Source organism: Enhydra lutris, unplaced genomic scaffold (assembly GCF_002288905.1).
Source record: "Enhydra lutris kenyoni isolate GAN:26980312 unplaced genomic scaffold, ASM228890v2 scaffoldscaffold47, whole genome shotgun sequence".
Taxonomy (NCBI): Eukaryota; Metazoa; Chordata; class Mammalia; order Carnivora; family Mustelidae; genus Enhydra; species Enhydra lutris.
Window position 1 is genome coordinate 625,334 of NW_019154131.1, and position 26,595 is coordinate 651,928.

The 26,595-nt window shown below is 43.9% G+C and overlaps 1 protein-coding gene across 9 annotated transcripts in view; it reads right to left on the minus strand.

Annotated features, from left to right (window-relative positions):
* LOC111156630 (ectonucleoside triphosphate diphosphohydrolase 6 (putative)) overlaps positions 1–25,429 on the minus strand; it is a 41,715-nt gene extending 16,286 nt beyond the window's left edge. For 4 of the 9 annotated variants that reach the window (XM_022517638.1, XM_022517634.1, XM_022517629.1 and 1 more), the window contains exons 1-9: positions 22,166–22,228; positions 11,352–11,675; positions 9,658–9,734; positions 7,302–7,445; positions 4,979–5,054; positions 4,280–4,315; positions 3,271–3,359; positions 2,484–2,563; positions 1,793–1,857 (exon numbers count right to left, since the gene is read on the minus strand). In XM_022517638.1, the coding sequence (XP_022373346.1) occupies positions 1,793–1,857; positions 2,484–2,563; positions 3,271–3,359; positions 4,280–4,315; positions 4,979–5,054; positions 7,302–7,445; positions 9,658–9,734; positions 11,352–11,643 (859 nt within the window). In that variant the 5' untranslated portion in view covers positions 11,644–11,675; positions 22,166–22,228. Of the gene's footprint in view, positions 1–1,792; positions 1,858–2,483; positions 2,564–3,270; positions 3,360–4,279; positions 4,316–4,978; positions 5,055–7,301; positions 7,446–9,657; positions 9,735–11,351; positions 12,091–12,483; positions 12,676–22,165; positions 22,229–25,342 lie in introns of those variants that run through there. The other 5 variants (XM_022517630.1, XM_022517636.1, XM_022517633.1 and 2 more) reach the window with 5 other exon arrangements.
* Between the last annotated feature and the right edge of the window lie 1,166 nt (positions 25,430–26,595).

Consider the following 26,595-nt stretch of genomic DNA (forward strand, 5'->3'; position numbering starts at 1 on the left):
TCCAGGCACTGGGCCAAGTGCCGTTCAGTCAACCGCCAAAACCACCCTAATAGAAGGGAAACAAACACTACCTGATTTTATAGATGAATGAGGCTGTTAGAAACCTGGCAGGGCCAGGACAATGCCACCATGCCATGTATCTGTGCTGCCCCACAACACAACATCTGCGGCCCCACAAGTAACAAAGGGCATATGGTGGTTAGCCTCTAAGGTTGGCCTCATGACGCCACCCCTCAAGGATGTGCAGGCTAAGTGAGTTCCTATGCCTGCCCTTGATTCTGGCTGGGGCCTGCTTTCACTAGCAGAATGTGTAAGATATGATGGCATATGATTTCAGGCCAGTCTTCCTTCCTGAGCTGCCAGAGAAGTGCAGGCTGTTCTGCTGGGGGACGCCATGTGGGGGAACACTGAGGTGTAAGACATTCATGCAGCCACCCCAGCTGTCACCATACAAGACTCTAGGGATCCCAGGAGAGGCACTTCCCAGCTCAAGCCTGTGCAATCACAAGATACTGTAATAAAATGATCACTATTTGCTAGTTTTGACCACTCATTTTAGTGTGTACTTGTGCAACAACAGATAATACAATAGGGAGATGCTTCCTCTGGGGCAAGGAGCTGTCCACACCTTTCTTGGCAGGTGTCACAGCCCTATGTGTCCCAGGTAGGCACTTCATGTAGTTGATGGGTTTAAGGTTAGCCCTCAACAAGCAAATGGGTAACTGCCTTCTTCCTGCCGGCTAAATAGGTGTTATCTGGCCACAAAATGAAAGTTACAAGTGTTTCTGAGACATGGAAATGTTTTTGGTTTGCAATAGAGGAATACCATAATGAGGTTAAACACCAAGATTTGAAATAAGATGTATGTGAAAAACAAAAATTCCAATCAGAACAACCAGGCCCTTGGAAGAAGTGCAGAGAAGTGGTAGGCCTGTGGAGGGGAGCAGGTGTGGGGCAAGGAGAGGCATGTGGCTGGAGCATATGTATGGGCCCATAGGCACACATCTGGACCAGAGGCATGTGTCAAGGCCTTCAGGCCCTGATCGATGTCGTCAGGAAAGACAGGCCATATCACCCTTGGAGCAACGTTCCCCTATTCCCAAACTGGGACACAGTGATCCCCTAAGACCTCCTTAGAGTTCATGTACCTGTTGGCCAGCACCAGGTTTCTCCTCAGCCAGGCCAGTCAGGAATGATCACAGAAGGCCTGGGAGGAAACATCCTGACCTGACATAGACTCCATCTCCAGTTCAATGCCATGTCCGTAGGAAGGGCCAAGTTCATGTTTAATGATCCTTCACAGAGCAAGAGAAGATGGAGAGACATCCTCATAACACTAGAATCTCTGTGAATGAGGGGAAAAGTCTCCCCAGCTCCACAGCAGCAGCCCCAGAATCATCTGCTCATGGTCCCTGCTGTACTGTCATAAAGAATAAATTCCCTTCAGATGCTTAAAAACCAGTCCACTCCAAACACAGGGGATGACTAAACAGTTACTTGGTGGCTAAATGCCCACAGCTCAGTGTTTGAGAAATGAATTCTCCAGCATCTCTTCCTTTTAAAAAATAACAGCATACATACACAAGTAAAACACATAACCATTTGTCACTCTCATAGTGCCCAATGACACGATGTGGGGTGCATTCTTCCCCACACATCCCTCCTGGGCTCCCTTAGTCCTGCGGAGCAGGGTCTAGTGGGCTGCTGTGATGATGGAGGGCAGGGGCACATTTCCTGAAGGGTTCCTCAAGCCTGCTGAGCAAGGAAGACTCTCAACTCTCATTCCACTCACCAGGTTTCCCCTCTATGCCACCCAGAATCGCCAGCCGTGCCGACATCAAACCGAGCCCCAGGTAGCTGTGGAAAGAAAATTCTGGGTGAGGGGCTGGCCTGCCACAGCAACCGCTGGGTAACATCTTCATTCCTGCTTCCAGTTCACCTGTCCTAAATCCAAAACAAGTGGGAAAGGGAGGAAACCTGTGGCGAGGCAGCAGACTTTCCACTTCTAGAAGCCTTTCTTTATGGAGGTTAGGGCATTCAGCTCAACAAATGAAAGCCTGTTACTTAACAGGAGCTTGCCAAGGAGCCTCAGATGCCAGTGAATGACACATGGCACAAATGTGTCCTGATCTTTATGGAGTGCATATGCTTTACACCAAGAATCGACTGAAGGTGCCATGTGGTAAACAAATGGCCAAGAAAATTCCTGCACAATCCATGGGCTCGTCCCCACCTTTAGAAACCTCCTCCAAAGCAGAACAAAATAAAAACACAAAAAAAGAAATGGGATTTTACTGTAGGCAAACTAAAAAATGAAGTGGGGAGAAGGCAGGAGGAGAAAGGAACAGCAAGGGAGGAGGAAGTGCTAGAGGGAGAGCCTCCAGCAGTGGGGTTTCCAGGTGCTCTGGGTCACAGCACAGGGCTGGCTGAGCAACAATCCTGGATGGGCAGCCTCTCCCTCTTCCCCCAACTCCCAAACAAACCTGTAAGAATAGAGCTTGTAGGTCCGATTAAACATCTGGAGTGACGTCAGGTAGCCAGGCGGGGAGGTCTGGAGGGTGTCCTGAAGAACATGAAGGTTATTATCCTTCCTGCTGGTCTTTCTTTTGAAAATACCAGGGTATTCATAGAGGTATTCAATTAAATTAGTTTTTCATTAAGTCACATGTTGTGAAAGAATTTGAGCAAGCAATGAAAAATAAAATGACCAAAATGAAAAAATGTTTTTCTTCCTCCTAACTACATTTACCATTCTGACAAATATGGCCCAACCAAGACAACTGTGAATAAATTTAAGTACGCTTCCACTGTAAACTAAAAATAATAATAAGAAAGTGGTGGGTGAGGAATGCACTGTGGTTAGAGCAGCAGACGGTCCAGACTAGAAGCATTTTCATCTCCTTTACAATATCTCATCCCACAGGGCTTGAGGCTCTCTCCCCTTCTAGGAGTAGACTAAGTAATGGCCCCCTCTCTGGCTTGTCCTGGGGGAAAAGGGGACATCGCACATCCTGTGGCTGGCCCTGAGGGTTCTAGGTAGTACCTAATTTATCATCGCACTGAAGATCAACTTTCCATTTCTCCCCCCAGGCAGAATTAAAATCAAGTGAAGGAGCATTAATTGTGAATGAATCTGGCCTTCAGGACAGAAACTGAATGCACAGGCCCAGAGGCACCAGGTTAACGGGCCTTCCCTGAGGGACTGCAACTCCTGGTGGCAGGTGGCTTTTGGAGGGTGGGGGCCACAGTGGAGCAGCAAGGGCTGGTTACCTCAACTCTCGGAAGGAAGGTGATCTGAGTGGATCCTCCGCCTAAATCCAGCATGCCCACACTGCTCCTTCCTGGGGTTTTCAAACTGCCTGGAGCAGAGAGAGTAGAAACCAACACAGCACTGTCACATAGTAAATAGATGAGAACAGGTGAAAATGTACAGCTAGTTTGAGAGCCAAGCCCCACAGTGGAAAGAAAAATAGACAAGCAACTGTGGGTATTTAACAATCTCCATGGAAGGATGCACATGTTGAAGGGACGGACATGAATGTGGCTCTGCCAGCTGTGGCTTTAATTTCAACAATGTAAAACAATACTGACCTTCAGCAGAGAATCAATCAGTGCCTGCCTTATCTACTGCTCACCCCCAGGGACACTGACTTTCATCACGTCCCTTCATGCCCAGAGGCATGCCTTCCCCCAGCACTGTGCTCCTAATGTGTCCCTTAACATGGCTTTCCATCCCCAAGGGGCAGATTCTGTTACAAAGCTTCTTTCTTTTTCATACATGCATCTCACACACACTGGTCTTTGCCATAATTACAACAAAGGTACAAAAGCAACCTATACTGAGAATAATCTAAGAAAAATGATTCCTTGTCATCTTGTTCCAAGAACAGATGTTTCTGTTCCCTCTTCTACCTAGAGAAGAGGAATTCAATTTTAAGGTGAAGAGCATTCCCACCACATTGAATAACTGAAAGTATGACAGGTTTTCTTCATGACTTCCCTTAGAAATGAGAGGACAGGGCCCCTGGCTGAAGTGGATACAGGAAGCAGGAGCTATGCTGTAGAAATCCAGGCCAACAAAGAAGCTCCTTTCCCCAGCATTTTTATCTGGAAGCTTGATATTCGCCCTGATGAGCCCTCACCCAACCTAATGCCCTACTTTGAGCCAGTACCACTTCAGAAACCCAAGGGGTTATTTGAAAGAGTAGAAATAAGACCTCTGCCATCAAGAATGGCATCTGTGGACTGTCTGCTTCAGGGAGAGGGAGGAAGAATGTACCTGTTAGGAAGTTGACAGTGATCCACGCTGAAACGCCTACAAGAGAGGGTCATAGACAGCATGTGAATTACCTGAGATGGCTGTAAACAACACATGCACTCAAATGACCACTTTGAGATTCCAGGAGCTCAAAGTGAGCGTCCCTCCCTCCTCAGGCTCCAGATCAGCTACAGGAAGAGGCAGTGGTCATCAAGTCACCCAGCAGCTTCTGGCAGACTATTCCAGAAGATGCCATACTACAACACTACAATACTCGGCCAAATGTCACATGTCTCCCTCCTATTCTTTATCATGAACTTCCTCTTTTTTGGAAAGAGAATTTTGCTCTCCCTCTCCCCTGGTCATATTTTAAAATCAGGAGCTGGTGAAGAACCTGATGGTCTCTATCTCAGCATTAACAATACAACAGCAAACTTCTAAAATCTGGGGATTCTCTCTAAATGCTCTTAAAGCTGAAAGATGATTTGTTTTCAGAAACTTCATCTGTGCCAGGTTTGGAGCTCGTTGAGATGAGAATCTGTCTCTAATACTGGCCCCCCAGAGATCCTCTGAAGACAGTGACACTGTGAATATAATGGGACTGTCACTTTGGTTCTTGCTTGCCCATGTCTGACTGAGGAGAAAGCTCCCACAGCAGCCCTGCACACAGCCTGTCTCCCAGGACAGCCTCGTTGCACAGAGAGCTTCTGGAGACCCTACCTTCATCCGTTCCGTTCATGATGGAAACACAGTCATCTCCTACAAGGAAGGGCGATGCCTTAAACACTTCTTTCACCTGAATGTAAAGGGAGACACGCTGTTATCCTTTACAGTCAAAACTCAAAGTTCCCCAATTACACTGTGCTTTCAGCAGGTCATGATAAAACAGCAGAGGGTGTCAGCTGGTGCTGTGAAGTAATAAAATTCATGTTTTATTTTAAATTTCTCGAATCCTCTGCAAGTGATATCCTTATCTACTGCCTGGACTGGTGGAGGCAGATGCTACCCTGAAGAAAGCCTTCTTTTTAAAATTTTTTATTGTGTTATGTTAGTCACCATATATCATTAGCAGTGTTCCAAGATTCATTGTTTATGCACCACACCCAGTGCTCCATGCAATATGTGCCCTCCAAAATACCCACCATCAGGCTCACCCAAACCCCCCCCGCTTCCCTCTAAAACTCTGTTTCTCAGAGTCCATAGTCTCTCGTGGTTCATCTCCCCCTCCGATTTTCCCCCTTCACTTTTCCTCTCCTTCTCCTAATGTCCTCCATGTTACTCCTTATGCTCTATAAGTAAGTGAAACCATATGATAAGTGACTCTCTCTGCTTGACTTATTTCACTCAGCATAATCTCCCCCAGTCCCGTCCATGTTGATACAAAAGTTAGGTATTGGGGCGCCTGGGTGGCTCAGTGGGTTAAGCCTCTGCCTTCGGCTCGGGTCATGATCTCAGGGTCCTGGGATCAAGCCCCACATTGGGCTCTCTGTTCAGCAGGGAGCCTGCTTCTCCCTCTCTCTCTGCCTACTTGTGATCTCTCTCTCTGTCAAATAAGTAAATAAAATCTTAAAAAAAAAAAAAGTTAGGTATTCACCCTTTCTGATGGCTGAGTAATATTCCATTGTATATATGGACCAGAGCTTCTTTATCCATCGTCTGTTGAAGGGCATCTCAGTTCTTTCCACAGTTTGGCTATTGTGGACATGGTTGCTATGAACATTGGGGTGCATATGGCCCTTCTTTTCACTACATCTATATCTTTGGGGTAAATACCCAGTAGTGCAAGTGCCAGGTCATAGGATAACTCTATTTTTTTTTTTTTTAAGATTTTATTTATTTATTTGACAGACAAAGATCACGAGTAAGCAGAGAGGCAGGCAGAGAAAAAGGAGGAAGCAGGCTCCCTGCCAAGCAGAGAGCCCGATGCGGGGCTCGATCTCATGACTCTGGGACCATGACCTGAGCTGAAGGCAGAGGCTTAAACCCACTGAGCCACCCAGGCGTCCCGGATAACTCTATTTTTAATATTTTGAGGAATCTCCACAGTTTTCCAAAGTGGCTGCACCAACTTTCATTCCCACCAAAAGTGTAAGGGGTTCCCCTTTCTCCACATCCTCTCCAATGTGTGTTTGAAGAACCGTGTTTTAAAGCCACTCTGGGCTAGAAGAGCTCAGGGGCACCTTGAGCCTGCTAGGCCCCCAAACAGTGCCCTGCTTTAGACTGGAGATGAGACTCCAGAAGCTCCTCAAAGCAGAGCTCAGCCTGGGACCCAGGAGATGGCCCTGTAGCCAGGAGGTAAAGGCAGTGAGCAGCAGCATTTGGGTGCCCTTCCTTCCCCATTTTTTAGCAAGTACTGAAACACAGAAACTTCAGTACATCTGCACATCCCAACTACACCTGTGACCTACAATCAGACTTGAGCATGTAAAGGTAACTTTTACAAGGGACCTTGACCAATGTACAATATTTCATCATTTAGCAGCTGCATAGTTTAGAAACAGTACTAATGATGAAAAGCAGTTTCCCTAATGGGCCTGACAACAAGAACTATCCAGGCACTTGTAAGAAACAGGGTTCATAGTTTTTTTGCAGGGCTGCTGCTAGGCTTGGTGGCAATCTGGGCCATGTGAGAGTCAGATCCTGGCAGGGGAAGGGTAAAGGCCTCCTCAGCAGTTACATCTGTGGATCAGACCAAGAGAAGAATTGGCAGTTACCATGAGAACATGCAGCCTGGAAATGAAGCGTCAGGAACTCAGGCTTCTATAGCCCTCTACAAGGATCTAGTCTCTGCATAGGGGGAAGCCCTTCAAAAGGCCTCAACACATACTTAAAGTTACTGTTATTACATAACAAGGTTCATTATAGAAAACAGGAACAGCTAAAGGTGATGCTGTTAACATTTTGATGTGTTTTCCTCTTCAGGAAGCTTCTACATAGCCCATTTGACTGCTCAGACACTGGCTGAGTATCTGGTGTTTTCAGTTATCCTAAGCTATCCACCACCACCCCGCCCCCCCCGCCCAGGGGAAATGGGTAAAATCACCTTTTGCAGTAACTTTTGAGCCTTTTCTCCTGGTAACAGACGTAAACCAGCTGTGGCCTTGAGGACCAAGGGGGTGGCCTTCCAGAAGTCAAAAGGAACATCCTGTTTAGCAACATCCAGTAATTCCTGAATTCCTGAAGTGCTCTGTGAATGTGGTGAAAGTAGGGTCTGTCAAAGCTCAGCATACAGGGTCACAGATGCTCCCCAACCCTTTTGGCTTTATTAACTTACAAACACATCCTCTTCTAACTTTCCAAATTGGCAGAAAACGACTCAAGTGGTGCTCGTGAGTGTGAGGGGTATAGGGACCAGGCAAGTACAGAGCAACACTCCTGGCAGTGGTGCATGATGGGGTGAAGACACATAAGAGGGTTCTGCTATTCTAAACTCTGGCAACCAAAACCCTGCCTAGCCCCATTACCAACCCTCATCAGACAATCTCAGATGAGCTGTGTCTCCTCTGGACATCATGAATGAATCCTGGGGTTCCTCATGGTGCTGAAAACCCCAAAGGAATCATCTATACCTGCCAGAATGCTTGAGATCCAAAATTGACTAAGGCCCTGTGTCAGTGCAAAGGTGGGAAAACAACTTTGGTAAAGTACTTCTGGATATTACCAACAGCTACAAAGCTGAGGGAACAATTTGGCAATGCCTGCCCAAGGAGAAAACGTACATTCCTCTTACTCAGAAATCTCATTCTATGAATTCATCTGAGATGGATGCCCTTATATATGTGGGTAATGAAGTTCAATAAGATGACAAACTGTAGCCTTTCTCAGACATTACCTGAATGTCCTTCAGGGGAGGACTGGTTCCCATAAATTCAATGTGCCCGTACACACTGCAATATCATTGCCAGAAAAATAAAGGAAGCTATTCTCATTCTGATAGTGAATACTCTCTATGTTATACTGTTGAGTGACACAAGTAAGTACGTGACAACATGAATGCCATTCTATTGTTTATGTGAAATAAACAGGGGAAGGGGAAGAATACAGATGAATTTGCTCATAGGTATGTCAACAAGCCCTTGAAAGACATAAGAAACCAGGGGGCACCTGGGTGGCTCAGTGGGTTAAGCCTCTGTTTTCAGCTCAGGTCATGATCTCAGGGTCCTGGAATCGAGTCCCGCATCGGGCTCTCTGCTCAGCAGGGAGCCTTCCCGCTCTCTCTCTGCCTGCGTCTCTGCCTACTTGTGATCGCTCTTCTCTGTCAAATAAATAAATAAAATCTTTAAAAAAAAAAAAAGAAACCAGGATCAACAGCCCTCCTAGGGAAGACTGGAGCAGAAGGAGCACTCTCACCACCTGCCCTGTGAAGCTGTGAAATATGTCCCACTTGAATATGCATCGGCTAAAACTACTAAGGTTTTAAAAATCTTATGAGTTTATTCTAAAGCTACCTAATTTACTCATGTGTAATATTATAGTTACTCTAACATCACTCATTTTGATTTTTGTTTTCAACTTGTTTTTTAACCAAGCCACAGGAAAGCAGGCCTATGAATTTACAGTCTAAGATCAAGATGGACCTGTGCGCAAGAATGTGTATTACCTTTTTTTTTTAAGATTTTATTTATTTATTTGAAAAAGAGACAGAGTACAAGCAGGGGTAGAGGCAGAGGGAGAAGTAGGCTCCCCACTGAGTGGGGAGCCTGACATGAGGCTCGAACCCAGGACCCCAGGATCATGCCTTGAATTGAGCCACTCAGGCGCCCTGATGTATTAGCTTTGAAGACATACTTGACTCAAAAGGAACTTGTAGCTATGTTACTACCCAGTCCATTTCATCAGCGCCTTAGCAGAAATACAGGTGTCCTGTATTAGTGCAGCTGTAAGCTTTAAGGAGTTGAGAAGTATAAAAGTTACAAATTTACAAAAATCATTATTGGACAGTTTAAGTAAATCACTTTTATTTGGTTTTGTGGATTTTTGCAAAACACATTTTAAGTTCAATTTTTTTGTCAACTTTTGTCATCTTCAGTTGAAGGAACTGGAACAAAAACAATTAAACCCTCAAACACTGCTTTTTTGTCAGTTTGTAGCCTTTGTGTTTTTGAACTGCACCAAGACTTCTGGGTGGCATGCCTGGTGGTTGGGGGAAGGGCCCGGGAAGCTGGAGTGTGGGGGAAGGTGGTGGGGTAGGGAGAGTGGTCCTCCTTTGGCCCCATGCACTGTACCAGTTTCCCCCATCTGACTATCCTAAATAGCATGAAATGTTTCAGGGCAGCACCATCAGAGATGCTTTCCTCTGCAAAGATCAACGCACTCAAGAGAAAGGGAGTTGGCTTTAACAAACTGCCGAGTTGGAAAACAAATTTGAAGAACAAATAGACCTGAGAGAAAATCATTACCTTTTCAACATCATCAGCATAAGCAGAAAGACCTGGCTTCAGTGCTTTGAATGTCTCATGGGTCAAAGTGGGAGTTTCTAAGAGGAAAACATGTTTAAAAAAAAAAGTACAAGTGTGAACATATATATGAATATATGAATATATACAATTATGGCTAGCCACCCTTTTTAAAGGCAAATGTCTGAAATCAGACCAATTCCAAAGTGACCGGAACTCTGCCTCTTTAGCCCAGATAAACAAAATAAGCATTCTACCTGATGCTTTGGTCAGAACTTTAAAAAAAAAAAACAACTTTACTGAGGTATGATTTACATATAAAACTATATCCACCTAAACTGCTGAATTTTAATATGGTTAATTCTTGTTACATTGACTGAGGAGCAGGGCAGATGATTCTAAACTGCAAATATAAAATTTATTTTTCTATCCTGGGATGGGTATAGTAGGTTCTAAAGAACATTTTTTTTTTCTCTTTGTTTAAAAAAACAGTTGTCCTAAATTATGAAGGCCCTGGATTCATGGGCATACAGCAGGGGACTGTTTAGAGGCACATTGGTGGCCAAGGGATGTTGGCCTGAATTTGGACATGAAGACCCAGGAGGAAAAATCAGGGACAGAACTTTTTGAAAGGAGGTCTCTTTAGAGATAAACACTGGACTATGGCTATTAAATGATTACATGCTGACAAGTTGTCTTAAAAGCTTAAAAACCATTTTTGGAGGTAGGTAGGTCTGGCAGATAAAAACTGAACTACTGAACTGAGTTAAAAGATAAAGCAGATGAAAAGTAAAACATGACAGCTCTGGAGAGAGCTACTAACAGTGTCTGTTGCCACCAGCTCTGTTAAATGCCCAGAACAGTGTCTACTCAAAAGGTATTGAGGGTCAGCAAAGAATCAGCTGTGGCCGATGGACCTACTGAGCAGTCAGGGGGAAAACACTCACAGGCTAGAAGCTGGAGGGTGACTCTCAGAGCAGGAGGGTACAAGAGGTGACAGGAAAGGAGATCAAAGGGAGAAAGGACAGAGTACAGAGCTGCGCAGTGGACTGGATCTCCCCACAGAAGCAGCTACGGGGAGAACACACATAAACTCCCTCCACCCTAGTGCTGGAAGCCTGTGGACCCCCATCCGCAGTTTATAACTCAGGTTATAACGAGGCTCAGGCTCCAGCTCCCTTCTCACTGCTGAGGCCACTCTCATCTGTCACTCTGACTGGACCCACTGGGCTGCACTGTGTCAGTCTAGGTCCCAGGTCCTTGGCTAGTTCATGACTTTCCCAGACTCTGCCTCATACTAGCCCAAGTCAGGGGCAACTTCCTGCCTTAAACTCTCTCAATGCAGCTTCTGGCCTAAGTCACAATCCTGGCCACCTGACCTGCTGCTGAATGCTGGGATTAGACAGCCTTAGATTAGCCACCTAACACCCTCAGGGATCTCAGATGCCTTCAGGTGGTCACCAGAAGCTACTGTGAGTAAGGACAGTCAAGGAGTCCTGGGAAACTTAGATTCCTGGGCCCCAACCCACACCTGAACCAGCCTCTCTGGGAACCTATATTTTTGACAAGCTTCCAGGTGAGTCCGAGGCAGGGCATCCAGCCTAACCACTGTGTTGTAAGTGAAAGAGATCCCAAGAGCTCTGCTGTGAGTGAAGAGATCCTAGCAGTGAGAAGCCAAGGCACTCTACCCAGCATACCTCCAGGCTGCCGGCTGAACTGGAAGATGTGGACGCGGGTTCCAGTGCTTCCTGCATCAAACATGATGCCGTAGAAAACTTCATGACCATGTGCAGCTGTCCCTGGGGCACTGTGAGCCTGGTGGCCCCTCCGGGCCCCTGATGCCACCTCAGTGATGCTGAAGAAGGCCTGGGTGGCAGAGGCCCAGTGCCACTTGATGTAGGCGACATAGATGAACAGGCATATGAACAGCCCCAGGGGGTACGCCACTTTTGTCATCTTCAGGTTCCCATTATTTGGTATTTTTCTCATTTCTCTGTCTGCTGAGGACTGTGCTGCAGCTGCTGAAGGGAAGGCAGGAAAGACATGTTAGGATACAAGCTTCTGGGGCAAGTCAGAAGTCCCTGTGCTTAGGGACAAGACGTTCAGCCAGAAACTGAATCAGAAGTTTCATTCAGTTCTCAAAGTGCTTCCAGAGGTATGAGCCCAATTTACAGAAGAGAACAGAAACTGGAGTTTACAAAGACTAGAAAACCTGTTCGAGGCAGCAGGTCCTGGAGGGTCTGACTTGGGGCACAGACCCACAACTGCTGGCTCTAAGGCCTGAGCCTGGTCCCCAGCAACTAATGTTCTAGACTAGTGGTTTTTGGACTTGTCGCCACTTTAAAAAGCCACATGTAAATGGCTTTTCAAGGTACACACACAAACTTTTCAAGGTACACAAACACATGTCCAATCAATTTTTTCAATTCTCACTTCCTCTTCTATAGATATTCAATTCTTAGAAGGCTTAAAGTTTCATCCCTTGGGAACTACAGAGAGCCCCAGCCACATGAGAAACGCAGCTCATTTTCCTGTAAGTTTCACAGATGTCTCTTTTCACTCAGGTACTATACTCCCAAGGAGGAAATAATGCCTGTGTGCTTTCCAAGGTTATGAAAATCCTACCTGAATATCAAAAGAACTAACTCAGCACCACTGTCTTTGTTCAATGCCCCCTGTGCCCCCAAATGAATGCATTTGTTTGGGCTTTCTTAGCAGCTTCTGATGTAAGACACCATGCTTCAAAGTTTGGAGAGAAAACAGTGGAATATGGCTATTAAGGATTACATGCTGACAACCCGAGGCTTCAAAGGACAAGAAGTGGGGTACCTGATTCTCAGGGATCCCCTACCCTTGGGGAATGTCCACCTGTGTCCATCCCTGACTCTGTTAGTTGCGGCAAATGGAGTGGACACTCCTAGAGGTAAGGAGACAGGAAAGTGCCATGTTGAAAGAAAGGCACATAACAGACCAACACCCCTGACAAACATGGATGCAAAAATTCTCACCAAAATACTAGGCAATAGGATCCAACAATACATTAAGATCCAATAATACAGGGAGAGAGTGGTGGGTGGGGTTATAGACATTGGGGAGGGTATGTGCTATGGTGAGTGCTATGAAGTGTGTAAACCTGGCGATTCACAGACCTGCACCCCTGGGGCTAATAATACATTATATGTTTATAAAAAAAATAATAAAAATTATTTAAAAAAAGATCTAACAATACATTAAGAAAACGCTTCACAAAAAAAAAAAAAAAAAGAAAGAAAGAAAGAAAAAGACTGTTCACCACAACCAAGTAGGATTTATTCTTGGGCTGCAAGGTGGTTCAACATCTGCAAATCAATCAAGATACATCACAATAAAAGAAAGGATAAGACCCATACAATCCTCTCAATTGATGCAGAAAAAGCATTTGATAAAATACAGCATCCTGGGGCACCTGGGTGGCTCAGTGGGTTAAAGCCTCTGCCTTCGGCTCAGGTCATGATTCCAGGGTCCTGGGAAAGAGCCCCGCATCGGGCTCCATGCTCAGCAGGGAGCCTGCTCCCCTTCCTCTCTCTCTGACTGCTGCTCTGCCTACTTGTGATCTCTGTCTGTCAAATAAATAAATAAGATCTTTAAAAAACAAAAAACAAAACAAAATACAGCATCCTTTCTTAAAACTCTCCACAGTGATAAAGGGAATATACCTCAATATCATAAAAGCCACTTATGAAAAGCCCACAGAGATTATTATTCTCAATGGGGAAAAACTGAGAGCTTTTCCCCTGAAGTCAGGAACACGACAGTGATGCCCACTCTCAATTACTGTTGTTCAACATAGTGCTAGAAGTCCTAGCCTCAGCAATCATAAATAAAAAGAAATAAAAGACATCCAAATTGGCAAAGAAGTCAAACTCTCACTCTTTGCAGATGACATGATATTCTATGTGGAAAACCCAAAAAACTCTAATCAAGAATTGCTATAACTCATACAGGAATTCAGCAAATCAGCTGCATTTCTATAGACTAACTATGAGTCAGAACAAAGAGAAATTAAGGACTTGATCCAAATTCTAATTGCACCAAAAACTGTAAGATACTTGGGAATAAACCTAACCAAAGAAGAAAGGACTTATACTCTGAAAACTATAGAACACTTACGGAAGAAATTGAGGAGGACACAAAGAAATGGAAAAACATTCCATGCTCATTGCACTACTGGGTATATACCCCAAAGATACAGATGTAGTGAAAAGAAGGGCCATCTGTACCCCAATGACAGGCTACAGAACATGTCTCAATATATATTTTTAATTAACATATAATGTATTATTTGCTCCAGGGGTACAGGTCTGTGAATCATCAGGCTTACACATTTCATAGCACTCACCATAGCACATGCCCTCCCCAATGTCAATAACCCAGCCACCCTATCCCTACCTCTCCACTCCCCAGCAACTGTTTGTTTCATGAGATTAAGAGTCCCTTATGGTTTGTCTCCCTCTCATCTTGTTTCATTTTTTCCTTCCCTACCCCCAACAGCCCCCTGCCCTGCCTCTCAAATTCCTTACATTGGAGATCATATGATAACTGTCCTCCTCTGATTGACTTATTTCACTCAGCACAATACCCTCTAGTTCCATCCATGTTGTTGCAAATGACAAAATTTCATTTTTTTTTTAAAGATTTTATTTATTTATTTGACAGACAGAGATCACAAGTAGGCAGAGAGGCAGGCAGAGAGAGAGAGGAAGGGAAGCAGGATCCCTGCTGAGCAGAGAGGCTGATGCAGGGCTCAATCCTAGGACCCTGGGATCGTGACCTGAGCTGAAGGCAGAGGCTTTAACCCACTGAGCCACCCAGGAGCCCCAAGATTTCATTTCTTTTTATGGCTACATAGTATTCCATGGTATATATATATATCACATATTCTTTATCCATTTATCTGTTGTTGAACACCTAGGCTCTTTCCACAGTTTGGAGATTGTGGACATTGCTCCTATAAACATTTGGGTGCACATGTCCCTTCGGATCACTACATTTGTGTATTTAGGTTAAATACCCAGTAGTGCCATTGCTGGGTCATTGGGTAGCTCTATTTTCAACTTTTTGAGGAACCTCCATGCTGTTTTCCAGAGTGGCTGCTCCAGCTTGCATTTCACCAACAGTGTAGGAGGGTTCCCCTTTCTCCACATCCTCGCCAGCATCTGTCATTTCCTGACTTGTTAATTTTAGCCATTCTGACTGGTGTGAGGTGGTATCTCATTGTGGTTTTGATTTGTATTTCCCTGATACTGAGTGATGTGGAGCACTTTTTCATGTGTCTGTTGGCCACTTGGATGTCTTCTTTGCAGAAATGTCTATTCATATTTTCTGCCCATTTCTTGATTGGATTATTTGTTCTTTGGGTGTTGAGTTTGATAAGTTCTTTATAGATTTTGGATACTAGCCCTTTATCTGATATGTCATTTGTGAGTATCTTCTCCCATTCTGTCAGTTGTCTTTTGGTTTTTTTGACTCTTTCCTTTGCTGTGCAAAAGGTTTTGATCTTGATGAAGTCCTAACAGTTCATTTTTGCTCTTGCTTCCCTTGCCTTTGGCGATGTTTCTAGGAAGAAGTTGCTGTAGCTGGGGTCGAAGAGATTGCTGGCTGTGTTCTCCTCAAGGATTTTGATGAATTCCTGTCTCACAATGAGGTCTTTCATCCATTTTGAATCTATTTTTGAGTATGGTGTAAGGAAATGGTCCAGTTTCATTCTTCTGCATGTGACTGTCCAATTTTCCCAACACCATTTGTTGAAGAGACTGTCTTTTTTCCATTGGGCATTCTTTCCTGCTTTGTCGAAGATTAGTTGACCATAGAGTTGAGGGTCTATTTCTGGTCTCTCTATTCTGCTCCATTGATCTATGTGTCTATTTTTGTGCCAGTACCATACTGTCTTGATTACAGCTTTGTAATAGGGCTTGAAGACTGGAATTGTGATACCACCAACTTGTTTTTCTTTTTCAACATTCCTCTGGCTATTTGGGGTCTTTTCTGGTTCCATATAAATTTTAGCATTATTTGCTCCATTTCTTTGAAAAAAAAAATTGATGGTATTTTGATAGGGATTGTGTTAAATGTGTAGATTGCTTTAGGTAGCATAGACATTTTCACAATATTTGTTCTTCCAATCTGTGATCATGGAACATTTTTCCATTTCTTTGTGTCTTCCTCAATTTCTTTCATGCGTACTTGACAGTTTCCTGAGTATAGATTCTTTGCCTCTTTGGTTAGGTTTATTCCTAGGTGTCTTAAGGTTTTGGGTGCATTTGTAAATGGGATCGACTCCTTACTTTCCTTCTTCTGTCTTGTTGGTGTATAGAAATGCAACTGAGTTCTGTGCATTGATTTTATATCCTGACACTTTACTGAATTCCTGTATGCGTTCTAGCAGTTTTGGAGTGGAGTCTTTTGGGTTTTATGTAGAATAAAGTATCAAATCATCTGCAAAGAGTGAAAGTTTGACTTCTTTGCTGATTCAGATGTCTTTAATTTCTTTTTGTCGTCTGATTACTGAGGCTAGGACTTCTAGTACTATGTTGAATAGCAGTGGTGATAGTGGATATCCCTGCTATGATCCTGACCTTAGGGGAAAAGCTCTCAGTTTTTCCCCATTGAGAATAATATTCACTGTGGGTTTTTCATAGATGGCTTTTATGATATTGAGGTATGTATCCTCTATCCCTACAGTTTGAAGAGCTTTGATCATGAAAGGATGCTGTACTTTGTCAAATGCTTTTCAGCATCTATTGAGAGTATCATATGGTACTTGTTCTTTATTAATGTATTGTATCACATTGATTGATTTGTGGATATTGAACCAACCTTGCAGCCCAGGAATAAATCTCTCTTAGTTGTGGTGAATAATCCTTTTAATGTACTGTTGGACCCTATTGGCTAGTATTTTGGTGAGAATTTTTGCATCCTTGTTCATCAAGGATATATATTTTAAAAGATCACAAAGGATATATTCTGATCACAATGGAATGAAACTAGAAGTTAACAGGAAAAGGAAAACTAGAAAATTCCCAAATACCTGGAAACTAAACACCACACTTTAAAAAAAAAACATTTTATTTATTTGCGATAGAACAAGAGTGAAAGGATCTATGTGAGATAGAACAAGAGAGAAAGCATGGGGCAAAGAGAGAAACAGACTCCCCTGTTGAGCAGGGAGCCCAATGTAGGGCTTAATCCCAGGACTCTGAGATCATGACCTGAGCCAAAGGCAGACTTAACCAACTAAGCCACCCAGGTGCCCCTAAATACCACACTCTTAAAACAACCAATGGGTCATAAAAGAAATCAAAAGGGAAATCAGAAAGTATCTTGTGACAAATGAAAATGAAAACACAACATATCAAAACTTATGGAATGCAGTTAAAGCAGTACTAATAGGGAAAATTATACCTGTAAATGCTTACGTTAAAAGAGAAGATTTCAAGCCAACGACCTAACTGTATACCTTAAGAAACTAGAAAAAGAACAACTTATTTATTTTTAAACATTTTTTAAAAATGTAAATTAAATTAGCCAACATATAGTACATCATTAGCTTCAAATGTAGTGTTCAGTAATTTATCAGTTGCATATAACATCCCATGCTCATCACATCAGGGGCCCTCCTTAATGCCCATTACTAAGTTACCTCATCCCCCCCACCCACATACTTATTTTTAAACATTTTTAATTTTTATTTATTTATTTTTTAAGTAGCCTCCACATCCAGCATGGAGCCCAATACAGGGCTTGAACTTAGGACCCTCAGATGAAGACTTCAGTAGAAATCAAGAGTTGGATACTTAATCTCAGTTAAGCTCAGTTGGATGCTGAGCCACACAGGTGCCCCCCAAAGAATTAATTAAACACAAAGCTAGAAGAAAAGAAACAATAAAAATTAAAGCAGGATAAATAGAGGATAGAAAAACAACAGAGATATATCCATGAAACCAAGAGTTTGGTTCTTTGAAAAGATCACCATAACTAAATCCTTCAGCTATCTTGACTAAGGAATAAAGAGAGAAGACTCAAATTATAACTAAAATCAGAAATGAAAGAGAAAACATTACTCCTGATTTTATAGAATTAAAATGCTTATGAGAGTATTATGAACCGTTGTACACTAATAAATTGGATAACCTACATGAAATAAACAAATTCCTAGAAACATATAATCTACCAAGATGAATTATGAAGAAATAAAAATCTAAAGACACATAACCAGTAAGGCGACCAAATCAGTATTCAAAAATCTCCCAACAAAGAAAAGCCCTGGCCCAAATGAATACTGATTTGTTGGTCACCTCTGATTTTACCAAACATTTCAAGAAGAATTCCAAAATCTTCCCAAAAAATGAAGAGAAGGGACCACTTCTTAACTCATTCTATGAGGCCAGCATTACCCTAACACCAAAGCCAGACAAAGACACTACAAAAAGATACAGACCATCATTCTTTATGAATAGTGATGTAAAAATCCTCAAAAAAAAAAAAAAAAAAAAAAAAAAAAAAAAAAAAAAAAAAAAAGAAAAATCAAAATAATAAAATTAAAAAAAGCAGAAAAAAAAAAAAATAAAAAAAAAAAAAAAAAAAAAGCAGCAAACTGAATTCAGCCACAGAGCAAAGGGACCAAGTGGGATTTATTCCTAGAATACAAGGATGGTTCAAGATTTGAAAATCCATCAAGGCAAATATATCACATTAACAGAATAAAGTGGGGAGGGCGCCTCAGTGGCTCAGTCGGTTAAGTATCCAACTTTTGATTTCAGCTCAGGTCATGATCTTGCGGTCATGAGATCTGGCCCACTGGACCCTGTGCTGAGCACAGAATCTGCCTGTCTGTCTCCCTCTGCTTCTTCTCCAGCTCTCTCTCTCTCTCTCTCTCTCTCTTTCTCTCTCTCTCTCTCACACACACACACACACTCTCTCTCTCTCAAATAAATAAATAAAAATAAAATCTTAAAAAAAACACCCAGAATAAAGGGGAAAATCAATATGATCATCTCAATTGATGCAGAAAAAGCATTTAATAAAACCTGATCCCTTTCCATAATGAACACAACCAATAAACAGGAATAGAAGGAAACTACCTGAACATAAAAAAGGCCATATATGAAAATCCAACAGCTAACATCATACTCAGTGGTGAAAGACTGAAAACTCTTTTACTTTAAAATCAGGACCAAGAAAGACTGTTTTCAATGTTTCCATTCAACATAGTACTGGAAGTTCTAGCCAGATCAATTAGGAAAGAAAAAGAAATAAAAGCCATCCAAATTGGGAAGGAAGAAGTAAAACTATCTGTTCATAGATTACATGATCTTATATGTAGAAAGCCCTAAAGATTCCACAGGGAAGGAAAATAACTGTTAGAACTAATAATTTCAACAGTACATAATATCAACACACAAAAATCAGTTGTTTCTATTCATCACAATGAACAATTTGAAAAGGAAGAAAACAATTCTATTTACAATAGCATCAAAAAGAATAAAATACTTAAATAAAATACTTAAAAATAAAGTTAACCAAGGAAGTGAAAGCCTTGTACCCTGAACACTACAAAACATAGCTGAAAGAAAATTAAGAGTCAAATAAATAGATCCTGTGTTCATGGATGGGAAGACTTAATAAAGATATCAATACTAGCTATAGTAGTCCACAGATTCAATTCAATCCCTATAAAAATCCAAATGACTTTTTTTTTTTTTTTGTAGAGACAGGGAAAATAATCCTAAAATTCATAGGAGATACAAGGAATCTCAAGGGACCCCAAATTACAAAACAATCCTGAAAAAGAACAAAGTTGGAAGCCTCATACTTCCTGATTTCAAAACATACTATAAAGCCACACTAATAAACAACTTGTGGTAGTGGTATAAAGACAGACACACAAAAAAATGGAACAGAACAGAAACCCCAGAAATAAACCTTCACATACATGATAAAATGATCTTTGACAAGGGTATCAAGACCATTAATAGGGGAAAGGACAGTCTCCTTAACAAATAGTACTGACAAAACTGGATATCCACCTAAAAAGGACTGAAGTTGGATCCTTACCTTACAGCATATGCAGAAACTAACCCAAAATGGATTGAAGACCTAAGTATAAAACCTAAAACTATATAAACTCCTAGAAGAAAATATAGTAGAAAAGCTTTGTAGAATTGAATTTGGCGATGATTTCTTGGATAAGTACCAGAAGCAAAAACAGGACAGCAAAAGCAAAAAGACAAATGTGACAATTAAAAAAACTATGCATCAATGGACACTAACCACAGAGAGAAAAGGCAACCCACAGGATAGGAGGACATATTTGCAAATCATATCTGCTCAGAGATTAATATCTGGAATATAGAGAACTAAAACTCGACAACAAAAAAACTGAACTTAATTCATAGCATGAATGCATGCAAAGCATCTGGATACACACCTCTTTAAAGATACATAAATGACCGGGGCGCCTGGGTGGCTCAGTGGGTTAAAGCCTCTGCCTTTGGCTCGGGTCATGATCCCAGGGTCCTGGGATTGAGCCCCATATCGGGCTCTCTGCTCAGTGGGGAGCCTGCTTCCCCTTTTCTCTCTCTGCCTGCCTCTCTGCCTACTTGTGATCTCTCTCTGTCAAATAAATAAATAAATAAAATCTTTAAAAAAAAAAAAAGAAAAAAGATACATAAATGACGAACAGGCATATGAAAAGATGCTCAACAGCACTAATCATTAGATGTGCAAAACCACAATGACGTATCATCTCACACCCATTAGGATAGCCACTAAAGTGTTGGAAAAGGGATGGAGAAATCAGAACCTCTGTGGGATTATATATATTTTTTAAAGATTTTATTTATTTGACAGAGAGTGTGTGCATGTAAGCAGTGAGAAAAGGGGAGTGGCAGGCAGAGGGAGAGGGAGAAACAGGCTTCCTGCTGAGCAAGGAGCCCAATGCCAGGCTCGATCCCAGGACTCTGGGATCATGATCTGAGCCCATGGCAGATGCTTAACTGACTGAGACACCTAGATGTCCCCCTCTGTGGGATTATAAAATGGTTGAACCACTATGGAGACTAGTACAGATGTTCCTCAAAAACTAAATAGAATCACCATATAGATCCAACAATCTTATTTCTGAGTATATATCAGAAAGAGAATTGAAAGCAGGGTCTTGAAGAGATAATTTGCATACCCATGTTCACTGCCACATTATTCACAATAGCGAAGAGATGGAAACAGCCCCAAAATCCACTGATAGATGAATGGATAAAGAAAATGTAGTGTACATACAAAATGGATTATTATTCAGCCTTAAAAAGGAAGGAAACTGACACATGCTACAACATGGATGAACCTTGAAGACACAATGCTAAATGAAATAAGTCAGTCACAACTGAACTCATAGTCCATTTACATCAATTATCTAGAGTAGTCAAATTCAAAGACAGAGTGCAGAATAGTGGTTCCAGGGGTTGGGGTAGGGCAGGGAATGTTTAATGAGTGCATAGACTCAGTTTGAAATGATGAAAAAGTTCTGGAGATGAATAGCTATGATGGGCACAACAATGTGAATGTAATGAATGCCACTAACTGTAAACTTAAAATCGCTGTAAGGGTAAATTTTATGTTATATATATTTTCACAAGAAAAAAAATCCTTTAATGGCTCTGAGGCCAGACAGGTAACAAAAATGAGTTCTGTGGGCACAGGACTAAAGGCAGTGGTGGGGGGAGAAGGAAGAGGGCTGGGCCTGCTTATTGCATCAAACGTTTAAAGTTTCAATCCTGCCTCACCTCACTCTCTCAACAACAGCAGCAGGTCATGTCCTAATGTGATTCTTTCCACCTTAAGCATTTTTTTTTTTTTTTTTAAAGATCTTGTTTCTTTGGTCCTTTCTCCATACTCCTACAAAATCTACCCAAGATGCTTACTGCCACTCTGAACCTTGGCAGCTAGAGGCTTCTCTCTTGGGCTTTTCAGTGTCCCTGAGTAAACAGTATGTGGAGTTGTTCCTTTCGCCTTTCTTTCCCCTGGTTTGAGTGCCTCTCTAGAAACAGGGACCAGCCCATTGTCCTGGGTCTTCCAACCCCAAAACAAGGTCAGAGCCTAGTAGCCATTCGGTCAATACTTGCTGGTAAAGAAGGCTATCTGAGAGTCTAGCTGATGGAGCCATCAACAATGCTTCAGGACCCAGATGATGGCCACCAACAGAAGCAGGCCATTTAGGAAGGGGCTATTTGGGCAGGAGACGATTGTGACCAGGTTTTCAATATGTTAAATCTGAAATGACAGCAGGACATTGGTCAGAAATGGAACTGACCCTTGTGAGACAGCAGGTTTGGGGTTGGGACCTAGGGAATGATCTGCATCAAGAGGATGTTAGCTAAGATCAGGAGTGAAGATATCAATGAGAAAAAGAAGACCCAGGAACGAGCAGAGGCTGAAATGTGACCTGGGGAATGCCTGTTCCCAGGCAGCCAGCACTCACCACACAGCTAAACTTCTCACAGGCCTCCTTTCATTAGGTTACTGTAATCCAGCGTTTTCCATTGCTAAGAGATCATTAAACAGAAAGTATTTATAGACAATGTTCTAAAGCAGCTATTCCTAAGGATGAACAATAAGGACACAAAAGTAATACTAACATCTTATAATCTGACACGGTTTTAAAAGATCCTTCTTCTTCTTCTTTTTTTTTTTTCTTTTTTCTTCTTTTTTTTTTTTTTTTTCCTTGCTCTCCTGTTCCTCTCTGCCGGTGGGCCAGTGCAGCACCGGTATAAGACCCTTTTACATAACCAACTTTTATTATGTCCTATGTTAGTCTAAGAACCATGACCTACATGATCAGATTAATCTGATCATGGTGGTAGAACAAATTTTGAGGCAAAGGTTGCTCTTTATTGAACTTGTCTACCCACGGGCGCCTGGGTGCTCAGTTGGTTAAGCAACTGGGCTCAGGTCATGATCCCAGAGTCCTGGGATTGCGCCCCGCATCGGGCTCCCAGCTCCACGGGGAGTCTGTTTCTCCCTCTGACCTTTTCCCCCTCTCATGCTCTGTCTCTAATAATTAAACAAAAAAATAAAATCTTTTAAAATAAATAAATAAACTTGTCTACCCACTAAAAAAATACCCTTTACATATGCTATATCCTGTTGCCAGAGACCCACAAAGCCAGCACTTACACCACACAACAGACAACAACTTATTTCCATATAACAGTGCCAAGACCCAGGGAGTATCCGTAAACAGACTTGCCTGGAATCATGTGGTGAGGCACAGACAAGACTTTGTGGCTTCTGTCTCCAAATCAAATGTGCTCCATCATTTCACTTTCCCTATTAACATTAAGACTCTACTTTAGACAACCAAAAAATACTCACATGAAATTACATGCATATAATCATTACAGTTACACACCAACAAGATCAGCCCGACATAAACAGAGGCCAAACAGAAAACATTTAAGGGAGCACAGAGCTTGGAACAGCCTGGCCCACAGGCACCTCCATGTCCTGGAGGTGCAAACCTAAAAGCCAGCTTCACTCCATTGGGTTAAGGTGTTCAGTAATACTAAGCACTGTAAGACAATTTCCAGAGGAGCAAACTGCATTTCCATGGGCACCACTAACACCATAGTGTAAATGTGTCAATTAGGTCCTTCCTAGAGGTCCGCTCAAGAAAACGACTCAGCTTTAGTTTTGTCCTTTATAAGTGAGAGAGAGTCTAGAACAAGGCCATAAGGAAGGGTAAGCCAGGTGGGGAATAAGGAGTAGGCTGGGAGTAGGGTGGGGCATGATGAAAGGTGCACAAAGGCAAACAGAGGTTTGGCTCAGCAAACCTGTACTCATCTGGCTCCTGTCGGGGGCTACCCTCTGTCAGATGGAGGTCAGGGTCAGAGAGAATTTGGGTGTGGAACAGTGGTGCCGGAGGCAGGTGCCTGCCCCATCCCTCAGCTAGCTTTCTAGGAGCTGGGGAAGGCAGGTGAGCTCTTGGAAATATAATCTTTATCTGATATGGATCAGTGGCCACACAAACTGTTAGCCAGTTTCTTCAAGGTTTTCCTTTAAAGTATACAAAAGAGCCATGTGTGCAAATGACTTCCACATATGCTAAAAACCTATCCAAAATTTAACGACATTAACAAACCACTACTTGTTCTCCTGGAGGTTTAAACTGACTTCTCTCTCCTTTTCTGAAAAAAAGTATACATACATGAGTCAGCCCTTTTAACACCACCGGTTGTTTCCTTTCCACAAGACACAGTGGGCCGGGAAGCTCTTCCAGATCTCTTTACATGGTTGTCCACCTCTCTGATTTTTCATATTAGGTTCCACAAGGGAGAGAGACACACATCATATTAGCCAATTGATGCTTACGAGGGAAGGAATGGGGGGGGTAAAGAAAACAATTTCTGGATTTATACTACTATGCCCCCCACTACCCCACCCCCCACGAACCTTGTTATCCTATTGGTAACACCAACAGGAGAACCTCCCCCAGACAAAACCGAATTCCCCACCCATCATGGCTCTTGCACAGTGGGTCAGAAAGCCCTTGTAATCACAGCTGCCATCTATCCCCAAGAACCTCCCTTCTAGAGTTTCAGATTCCCTCACTGGGGGGGTGGAGGACTATGGGCTAGGACCACCAAAGGATCTTGAAGGATGTACAATGTATGGCTTGGTATGCATGATCTTGGAATGCACGTGTCTGGAGGGACAACTGGAGCTACCCAGACACTTCTGGGTGGCTGATTCTGTTGGATGGACGCCTGGGATATGGAGCGCTGTGCTCATCATAATCAACAAAAACAAGTCAGGCTTTCCCCTAACCCTTAAAACCATTCTATGGCTCCGAGCTGAACTTAAGATAACAACCACCCTTCCTTCCTCCATGGTCCCCTGTCCATCTCTCCCTCCTCTTTCATTTTCCTGACTCAAGGATTTCCACTGAAGGGAGTAGAGCCTGGTGTCCAGCTCCATCCACCTCAGGGTGTCTTTCTCCTTCTCTCTCTTTCTGGTAGCCTGGAGCACTGTTCACTCATGCCTCAGCTCAGGCAGAACCGCCTTGAGCTCTTCTGGTCACCACAGCAATGTCAGAATTTACTGTCCTCCCATCTGCAGTAGTGTCAGAATGGCATGGTCTTGCCTGTTACCTGGGCTTTCCAACTGGGCTGTGAGGCCCAGGAAAGAAGGGGGCCTCGCCAGTCCTTCCCCTGTTGGATCTCCTGCAGCTGGCGCAGAGCTGGGAAGCGGGTCAGCAAACGCTGAATGAATGAATGCAGCAGCTCCAGGTTTCCTCAGGGTAGAGACCCTTGCTGTCTGGCCCACCCAGTAACCAGAACGCGGATCGCTTCCCTCACAGGTCAGCCGAACCCAGAGTTCTGGAAGGACTAATGGAGCCAGGACAGGAAGGCCAGCAAGAGGGAAGACCCGCGTGCGAATGACCCAGAGTCCGCCTGCTGGAGCCGCTGCTAGAGACCAAGGAGCTGACAGGTGTGTGGGTCTAGATCCCCAAGACCCCGACCCTCTTCCACTCCGGCCCCCTCCTGCAGCGCGCAGTACGCCGGGCTGCCCACGTGAAGCTGCTCGGGCCCTGCGGACTCCGCCAGCCCCACACGCACCCCCGGACCGCCCCTACCCGGCAGGGTCCCCTCTGCCTTACCACCGAGGGAGGTTCTGTTTCCCGGGAGCGCGCGGGCGCCAGAGTAAGCTTCCACAGCTCTCGCTCCCAGCCGGCGTTACCGGGGCCTCCGCCCACAAGCCGCGATCCGGCGGATCCCGGGAGCAGGAGTCCCGCCCACGTGCGCCTCGCGTCACCGGCCGGGCGGAACGGGCCGTTGGGGGCGCAGCGCGCAGGCGCGGCGGACCGGCGGGGCGGGGTGGGCCTCGCTGCGCAGACGCGGGCGTGTGTTCCGGCCGGTAGGTGTTGCGGTTCCCTTCGGAATAGGTTTGCCTACTGTCAGGCCTGGCCAGGATCTTGGCCCGTCTAGCCTCCAGAGCGCCAGTCCGGCCCTCGCCGGCCGGATTCGGCTGCTTTCCCAGCTCGCAGGGGTTCCTCTGGGCGGCAGGGCAGGCTGTGGTGCTGGCCAAGGAGTTACCGCCCTAACTTCACAACCTTGACCTTGACTAGCCTGAGGAAGTTTTGAATTTTCCTTGGGTCCCTCCACACCTAAAGCCAGCCCCCCACCCCGGCCTTCTCTTTTGAAGGTCATACAAGACAGAAAATGCAACTACAACAGGACAGGCAGTGCGATGAATCTCTCTTGTTCTTGACCCCCATTTTCCTAACTTCCCAGGTGCTGCCAAGGTTGTCTGGAGCTCCTGAGTTCGGTTAGGCATCCACGCAGGCTCCCGGTTTATTTAAGGATCATGGTGGAAGGGTCAGCCAGATGTCTGCTCAGTCAGTCCCCTTTTTGCTCAGCCCAGTGCTGGAGCTGCCTTCCTAGCTTCCCTGGCGGCTGGGCTGCCCATGTGACAGCATCTGGCCAACGAGCCGAGTGTGTGCCTCCTCTGGAGCTGGTTCGGAACCCCCCCCCCCCACCTTGAGGTGGTGTAGGGCAGGGGAAGGGGGAGACCCTGGGAGGGTCCTTAGTGGATTCCAGAAGCACACGGTGCTCTTAGGTCTGTGGTTGAGATGGTGGCACTTTTGAAAGTGAGTCAGTGCTAACCAGACAGCACATAGGGACAACATACATAGACCAGGAGTTGGCACGGGGCATGTCATCACCATGAGCACCTACTTGGGCTCTGCCCTTCTTCACCAGGTCAAACTGCTGAGACTTGGTTGTTTATACAGCAGTTAGCACATATGGTCCCTTGTTCCAGGTGCTTGCTGTCATGAATAATGCTACAAGGATCCTAGAGGACTATTTTTGTGTGCACATGTGGGTATATCTATAGGAAAAATTCTTAGAA